The sequence below is a fragment of the Sabethes cyaneus genome, chromosome 1 (assembly GCF_943734655.1).
Source record: "Sabethes cyaneus chromosome 1, idSabCyanKW18_F2, whole genome shotgun sequence".
In the NCBI taxonomy this organism is placed as follows: Eukaryota; Metazoa; Arthropoda; class Insecta; order Diptera; family Culicidae; genus Sabethes; species Sabethes cyaneus.
This window is the reverse complement of record NC_071353.1, coordinates 69,241,292-69,250,500: the sequence shown is the minus strand read 5'-3', so window position 1 is coordinate 69,250,500 and position 9,209 is coordinate 69,241,292. Positions and strand designations below refer to the sequence as shown.

The window sequence follows — 9,209 nt, the reverse complement described above, 5'->3', positions numbered from 1 at the left end:
TTTTATAATAAACTCAGCAGCAGTATTCAAAATTTGTTCATCGGCGGCAGGGGTCAGTCTGTTTCGACAGCACAGTCTGGTTTTAGCAAGAGTGAAAATAATATCAACGAACTCAGTAAACGCAGAGCAGCACGCGACCGAATACTTTTCTTTGGAGGTAAGACTAAAGCCAGACAGCGCCGAGCAAATAATTTCCTCACAAGTGGTGGTGGAAGTTTTTTTACTTATAACTATGACGACGAGGAGGAAAGCTCATGGAAAAAATATTTCAGTTTCAATATGAACTTGCTGCGGAAGAGAAAAAATAATAAAACTGCTGGGTCGTCTGATCCCGAAAGGTAAGTGACAATTGAATTTTCAAAGTTATTAGTCTGATCAGAGTTATAAGTGCCTATCTACTTTTACTTTGTGTTAACCCAACATACATTTAATTTGAATTTTCGCTTATGGAACCGTTATATAGTTAAAACCCAAGCAACAAACACGTGATAAGTTACAGTAAAGATTTGTATAACGCGGTGGGTGGAACTGTACGCCCAACGCGATATCTCAGCTGTCCATTAAGCAATAAAGTTGATTTTTGGTAGTTGACTAGTTTATACCACATGCTAACAATGTACCAAAAAACAACTTTATTGGTTAACGGACAGCTGATATATCGCGATGGGCGTACAGCACCAGCCATCGCGTTATACAATTCTTCACTGTATATCAATAGTGTTATAAAATTTCTGTTCCATGATGTTTCTAAATTTTATCGACTGAATTGGACGACAGCGCTAATGCAAAACTCCGAGGGTTAATGGTCGTTATTTTTTCATAGGATGGTTCTAAACATATAATCACCCTCCGTAGTACATTTGAACGCAAAAATTGGAAAAAGTATAATTTAAAAATAATACTTAAGCGCCGGCATGCGACCATGTCTGTTCATTTAAATGAATGATTTTTGCATGGATGATGGAATTAACACAAGGGTCGAATCAGTTTGTCTGTGACCAATTTGACTAAACTCGTGTTTTTAGTCTTTGACCTTGAAATGCGGTCAGGCATTAATATTAATATTTTTTTGAAACGATGGTTTTTACAATTAATGGAGGGACGGTAGGGGAAAATAATGAAAATTTTTTGGGAAAGAGGGGAAAGGAAGAGGGGGGGGGGGGGTAATAGGTAGCTACGCTTAACAAGTTGTCGTTGTGACTCCTATCTTTTGTTATCTATCTCTCTGATTATAGGTACAGGTTGGTTCGACCCATGCACCTTCCAGCATTGGACAAAAGATAGGAGTCACAACGACAACTTGTTAAGCGCAGCTACCTATTACCCCCCCCCTTCCTTTCCACTCTTTCCCCTCCTTTCCCAAAAAATTTTCATTACTTTCCCCTACCGTTCCTCCATCAATTGTAAAAACCATCGTTTCAAAAAAATATTAATGTGATCAATTTGTCGGTATAAATAAGGAAAAGTGGCTGGTAGAGAAAGTGATGGGCTGAGTGTATGGAGCCACGCGGCGATGCTGCATCGGTGAAGCCAAGAAACCATGGCGGTTCAAAGTCCTCTCGCAAGCAGATATCGTCCTGATGTATGTGAACCAATTTTTGTTACAACAGCTGGCCCTGAATTGCTGCATTGTTGCTACTTGCTATCTTTTGCTACTGTCTCTTTGGTATACTACCTGTAAAAGGTATACGACAGACTTCGCAGCCAGCTGTTAAAGTGCAGACAATTGCAGGGCCAGTTGCTACGATCCTATTGACTCTAACAACCTCTCTCAGTCGAGATTCGAACATACGACGACTGGCTTATTAGGCAGAGCCGGCGATACAGCACGCGGAGTCCTGTGCAGGTTGAGCAGGCCTTTTTTGTATACCAGAAGGGCATTGGCTTCAAACGCCACTGTAACGGTCTTTAGAGACGGGCCTAGATTGCTGTACACGGTTTACGAACTGCACAAACACATTGATGGAGTTGGGCTAGATAGTTGTAATCCTGTGCCCCAATTCGGTACTACATGACTATTAAAATTAATGATGATAAATGATAAAGAGCGGGACTGTGTCCAGTTAGACTTCCCCTGATTGTGAGTAGTTCACTGTTTAACTGTGATTATTTCTGTGGGGTTTACATTAAGTTACTCTTGTAAACATCATAACATCGTAGTGCATTTAGCTCCTAGCTGCACTGCGTCAAACTTTCCTTTGACGGCGTAAGCAATAGTTTCATAACCAAGCTGCGATATTTTCTGAAGGCCACCAGTGACCAAATCAAGAAGCGGAGAACTATTCTTGACTTCCATTCATCGCCAAAATCGTTGAGATACTTCTCTTCCAATGATCCCAAGATTTGTCTGCTCGAAACCATTTCTTGAATGTAGCTCATTGATAGTGTTCAATCTGCTGTTCAGTGTTCAATCTGCTCGAAAGCATTTCTTGAATCTAGCTCATTGATAGTGTTCAATATCAAGGAAAACATAAGATACCGTCTCTTGATATTTGAGCGATTTCTCGTTTGGCGTTTAAATAAAATCTATACCTATAAAGAAGGATTTCTGTCTGTCTGTCTGTCCGTATGTTCCTTATAGAATCGAAAACTACTGAACCAATCAGCATGAAAATATGTATGTAGAGGTTTTTTGGGGCCAGGAAAGGTTTTAGTGATGGTTAGAAACCCCTCCCCCCACTAAGAGGGGGGGGGGCTCCCATACAAATGAAACACAAATTTCTGCATAACTCGACAACTAATCAAGCAAATAGAACAAAATTTGGCATGTGGGTGTTTTCGGTGACAAGAATTTATTCTATGGTAAATTGAGACCCCTCCCCTCTTTATAAGGGGAATTATAACTCCTCTCCTCTTTAAAAGGGGGGGCTTCCATACAAATTTTCTCATAACTCGAGAACTAATCAAGCAAATGGAACCAAATTTGGCATGTGAAGGTTTTCGAGGGCAAGAATATTTTCTATAGTAAATTAGGACCCCTCCCCACTTTAAAAGGGGGGGCTCCTGTACCAAAGAAACACAATTTTCCTCATAACTCGAGAAGTAATTAAGCAAATGGAACCAAATTTGGCATGTGGGTGTTTTTGGAGACAAAAATTTTTCTATGATGAATTGGGACCCCTCCCCGTTTTAGGAGGGGGGGATCCCATACACATGAAATACAAATTTCCTCATAACTGAAGAACTAATCAAGCAAATGGAACAAAATTTGGCATGTAAAAGTTTTCGAGGGCAAGAATATTTTCTATGGTTAATAAGGACCCCTCGCCACTTTAAGAGGGGGGGCTCCTATACAAACGAAATACAAATTTCCTCATAACTCGAGAACTAATCAAGCAAATGGAACCAAATTGGACATGTGGGTGTTTTTGGAGACGAAAATTTTTTCTATGATGAATTGGGACCCCTACCCACTTTAGGAGGGGGGGCTCCTATACAAATGAAATTCAAATTTCCTCATAATTCGAGAACTAATCAAGCAAATGGAACCATATTTGGCATGTGGGTGTTTTTGGAGGCAACCATTTTTTCTATGATGAATTTGGACCCCTTACCTTTTTAAGAGGGGGGGCTCTCATAGAAACGAAATACAAATTTCCTCATAACTCTTGAACTAATCAAGCAAATGGAACCAATTTTATACAAATTACAAATGAAAAACAAATTTCCTCATAACTCGAGAACTAATCAAGCAAATGGAACCAAATTTGACATGTAAGTGGCTAAGGACGCAAGATTTTTTTCTATGGTGAATTGAGACCCCTCTCTTCTTTAGAAAGCGAGTTATGGCCCATCTCCTCTTTAAGAGGGAGGGGGACAAGTGAAATGCAATGTATGGGAGCTCCCATACAAATGAAATTCAAATTTCCTTATAACTTGAGAACTAATCAAGCAAATGGAACCAAATTTGGCAAGTGAGAGATTTTGGAACCTTGAATTTATTTTATGATAGTTAGAGATCTCTCACCCCTGTGGTAGGGGGATATGGACTCTCATACAAATAAAACAGAAATTTTTGCGAAACTCAAAAACTAATCGAACTCGAGAAATTCGAGACTCTTCCATAAAACATTAGTCAATACAAGACCACAAAAACTATCTATAGTAACACTAGATCATTCAGGACGAGACGGTCGCGAGTGTTGCCGGTGACCCGCCGTCGGAAGCGCCGCCCACTGGGGGGCTTGCAAAACTCGAGATTGTGACAAAGATTATCCGAGATTTATGATTTATGTACAACACAGGTTAATTTGTGGCAATACGAAGTTTGTCGGGTCAGCTAGTAAATAAATCTATACCTATAAAGAAGAATTTCTGTCTGTCTGTCTGTCTGTCTGTCTGTCTGTCTGTCTGTCTGTCCTGTGTTCCTTATAGAATCAAAAACTACTGAACCAATCGGCGTGAAAATTTGCATGTAGAGGTTTTTGGGGCCAGGAAAGGTTTTAGTGATGGTTAGAGACCCCTCCCCCCACTAAGAGGGGGGGCTCCCATACAAATGAAACACAAATTTCTGCATAACTCGAGAACTAATCAAGCAAATAGAACCAAATTTGGCATGTGGGTGTTTTCGGTGATAAGAATTTATTCTAGGGTAATTTGAGACCCCTCCCCTCTTTATAAGGGGAATTATAACTCCTCTCCTCTTTAAGAGGGGGGGTTTCCATACAAATTTCCTCATAACTCGAGAACTAATCAAGCAAATGGAACCAAATTCGGCAAGTGAAGGTTTTCGAGGGCAAGAAAATTTTCTATGTTGAATTAGGACCCCTCCTCACTTTAAGAGGGGGGGCTCCTGTACAAATGAAATACCAATTTCCTCATAACTCGAGAACTAATCAAGCAAATGGAACCAAATTTGGCATGTGTGTGTTTTTGAAGACAAAATTTTTTTTCTATGATGAATTGGGACCCCTTCCCACTTTAAGAGGGGGGGGGGCTCCTATACAAACGAAATACAAATTTCCTTATAACTCGAGAGCTAATCCAGCAAATGGAACCAAATTTGGCATGTAGGTGTTTTTGGAGGCAAGAATGTTTTCTATGATGAATAAGATCCTCTCCCCACTTTAGGACGGGGGGCTCCTATACAAATGAAATACAAATTTCCTCATAACTCGAGAACTAATCAAGCAAATAGAACCAAATTTGGCATGTGGGTGTTTTCGGTGACAAGAATTTATTCTATGGTCAATTGAGACCCCTCCCTCTTTATAAGGGGAATTGTAACTCCTCTCTCCTTTAAGAGGGGGGGCTTCCATACAAATTTCCTCATAACTCGAGAACTAATCAAGCAAATGGAACCAACTTTGGCATGTGAAGGTTTTCGAGGGCAAGAAAATTTTCTACGGTGAATTAGGACCCCACCCCACTTTAAGAGGGGGGCTCCTGTACAAATGAAATACAAATTTCCTCCTAACTCGAGAACTAATCAAGCAAATAGAACAACATTTGGCATGTGGGTGTTTTTTTGGTGACAAGAATTTATTCTATGGTGAATTGAGACCCCTCCCCTCTTTATAAGAGGAATTATAACTCCTCTCCCCTTTAAGAGGGGGGACTTCCATACAAATTTCCTCATAACTCGAGAACTAATCAAGCAAATGCAACCAAATTTGGCATGTGAAGGTTTTCGAGAGCAAGAAAATTTTCTACGGTGAATTAGGACCCCTCCCCACTTTAAGAGGAGGGGCTCCTGTACAAATGAAATACAAATTTCCTCATAACTCGAGAACTAATCAAGCGAATTGAACCAAATTTGGCATGTGTGTGTTTCTGGAGACAATTTTTTTTCAATGATGAATTGGGACCCCTCCCCACTTTAGGAGGGGTGTCCTATACAAACGAAATACAAATTTCCTCATAACTCGAGAACTAATCCAGCAAATGGAACCAAATTTGGCGTGTAGGTGTTTTTGGAGGCAAGAATTTTTTCTGTGATGAATTAGGACCTCTTCCCACATTAGGAGGGGGGGCTCCAATACAAATGAAATACAAATTTCCCCATAACTCGAGAACTAATCAAGCAAATAGAACCAAATTCGGCATGTGGAGGTTTTTGGAGGCAAAAATATTTTCTACGGTGAATTAGGATCCTTCCACACTTCAAGAGGGGGGGCTTCTACACAAATGAAATACAAATCTCCTCATAATTCGAGAACTAATCAAGCAAATGGAACCATATTTGGCATGTGGGTGTTTTTGGAGGCAACCATTTTTCCCATGATGAATTAGGACTTCTTACCTTTTTAGGAGGGGGGGGGGCTCCCATTCAAACGAAATACAAATTTGCTCATAACTTTAGAACTAATCAAGCAAATGGAACCAAATTTGGCATGTGAGAGTTTTAGATGGCTGAATTTTTTTTCTGTGGTGTATTACGACCCCTTTCCCTTTTAAGAGGGTGGACTCCCATACAAATGAAATACAAATTTCCTTATAATTTGAGTACTAATCAAGCAAATGGAACCAAATTTAGCGTGTAGGAGATTTTTGAGTCTTGAATTTATTTTATGATAGTTAGAGACCTCTCACCCCTGTGGTAGGGGGATATGGACTCTCATACAAATAAAACAGAAATTTTTGCGAAATTCAAAAACTAATCCAACTCGAGAAATTCGAGACTCTTCCATAAAACATTAATCAATAACAAGACCACAAAAACTATCTATAGTAACACTAGATCATTCAGGACGAGACGGTCGCGAGTGTTGCCGGTGACCCGCCGTCGGAAGCGCCGCCCACTGGGGGGCTTGCAAAACTCGAGAAGTGACAAAGATCATCCGAGATTCATGATTTATGTACAACACAGGTTAATTTGTGGCAATACGAAGTTTGTCGGGTCAGCTAGTAAATAAATAAACGTGATTACGCAGTGCAATGCGGTTTCTGGAGATTTACCGTGTTGGTATGCATGTTGATTTCCATGGAACGGAGAGTTTTTTTTAACTCATTGCGAATATAGTTATCCGTGATTTTCTCCATCGTTGCGTTGATGGCAGACTCATTGGTCTGAAAGACTTATGCATGATTTTCTCTTTCATATCTGCCTTAGGTATGCCTTTAGGTATCTGCCTACTTTCCGACAATTCTCCGAGATATGTCCCAAAGTGAAACCGGCGCAAAAATTGTTCTTGGATCAGCGTGCAAGTAGAGTCGAGTTGGCTGGTTTTGCACTACAGTTGGACTTCGAATTTGGCAACAAATGCGTGTCGCCTATGTTCCCAAAATCGAAACCGTGCCAAAATCGAGACCCTTTTTTGATATGAAAAACCTGATTTAATCCACCTAGTGGTGAAAGGAACCTTTGTTATACGGTCTTACTTGCTATTTGAGATAGAAATCGACGTCTTCGGAACATAATTCATCTATTAGTTAACGTTGCCAACCAACGCACAAGGTTTACATAAAAATTTTGGAAATTGAATAAGCTTACAAAATTTGAACAAAATAGAAGCACTTACAAATTTTGATAGTTCTTTTTCTCATGAAATTGCTGAGTAAGTTGTTACTAATGTGGGTAAGTGCAAGTAAAAGTAAGTTGTAAGAAGAAATATTATTCTTTAACATATACATTGCGTAGTAAAGGTCTAGTTTATAGGTTTTTGAACTATGTATAATTTCCTGTAATGCCATTTTATTTGATTCACATCAATAAAGTTTTCTTGAATAAATTTCATCAATTTTTTTTTAACCTTCGGTTACTCACGCTGTTGTATTCTGAACAACATGTGTTGGTTTTTGAATGCCATATTTATCAATCGTTGTTTAACTAACGTATATTCTCCAATAAACTTGTTATGAGCAAAATGTCTGAATTATTCAATGCAGTAATACTTTCAATTGTTAGGAAAATAGAGCAGCATAAACCGACAGCACAGAAACGAAGCAAATTGGTAGTCGAATAATTCAGGGTTAAAATCAGGGTATTTTTATAATCAAAGTTCTACAGTTCCTAAACAAGCAAACATAGAGGTACACTATTTTTAGCAAAGTTGTGTATTTTTACTATTTGTATAACTTTGTAATACATGAAAAAGTCATACAACAATTACAAAAAGAGCTAAACTAGAAAAACTGATTTTACAAACTCAGAAACAATAAATAAGATTTCTCTGTCCTCGCTGAAGAGATAGAAGGTTACTGTCTTCAGCAAAATTTCTTGTAATAATATGCTCTAAAACTTTGCAGAGCACATCAATATGTTACATTGAAACTGAAGAAAAATAATTTTTTTATTTCACTTTTAGGGGGATTAATTAAAATTTAAATTCTACCAAATGATAGAGCATTCAATTTCAAGAAACTCTTTCAAAGGTTCGATAAACTTAAAACCAAGTTTTCCTAGTCAAAACTCTAGTGCGCACGTTTTCTTTAGTTTTGGGCTATTGTGCGCGCGAGTAACTGTGTTGCAAAAGTTGGCGCGAGCGTTCGAGGATTAATATCTTTTTACCGGTAAAACCAATTCTTATGAAATTTTGCATATATATTCGTAGTGTCAAAACCTCTCTTTTGATATTAAAATAATTGAAATTAGGTAAATTATCTTGGTTAAAATCATTATAAATTATTGTTAATTTTGGTGTGGTGTATACGATTGCTCATAACTTTCAAATTAAACGTCCAATCAAAAAACCATTCAATAGTGATCTATCCGGTTATATTACCTGCCAAATAAAACTAATAGCGCATAAATCGGTTTGGCCATCTCTGAGAAACAGGCGATCATTTGAACCTTATCAAAAGTGTTTTTTTAAGGCTAACTTTTAAACTGCTTATCCGTTTTCAATAAAATTTGGTAAAAAGTTTAGTAATAGCGAGAGCTTTCGTTTGGTAGTAAGATCGTTAAAATTGGTTGCGTAGTTCCGGAGAAACGCGTGTCACGTAGTTTTCACATTATTACCTATAACTTTTAAACGAAACGTCTGATCGCAAAGCAATTCAATAGTAATATACTAGGCAACAATACCTTTCAAACAAAAGTAAAAGCGAACAAATCGGTCCAGCGATCTTCGAGAAACAGGCGATAGAAAATGAGCTGCACACACACATACACACATACACACACACAGACATTGCTCAATTCGTCGAGCTCTATCGATTGGTATATGTGACACGGCCCTCCGGGCCTCGGATCAACTTCGTGTTTTTCGACCAATTCCTAAACTTCTCTCTTCGCCTAAACGACTCTCATTTCTCTCTGAGCTCGTTTA

The 9,209-nt window shown here is 38.6% G+C and overlaps 1 protein-coding gene across 1 annotated transcript in view; it reads left to right on the top strand.

Annotated features, from left to right (window-relative positions):
* The first annotated feature begins 236 nt into the window (after nt 1-236).
* LOC128746179 (protein unc-13 homolog 4B) overlaps nt 237-9,209 on the top strand; it is a 110,175-nt gene continuing 101,202 nt past the window's right edge. The window contains exon 1 of the mRNA XM_053843290.1: nt 237-338. Within this exon, the coding sequence (XP_053699265.1) occupies nt 280-338 (59 nt within the window). The 5' untranslated portion in view covers nt 237-279. The remainder of the gene's footprint in view (nt 339-9,209) is intronic.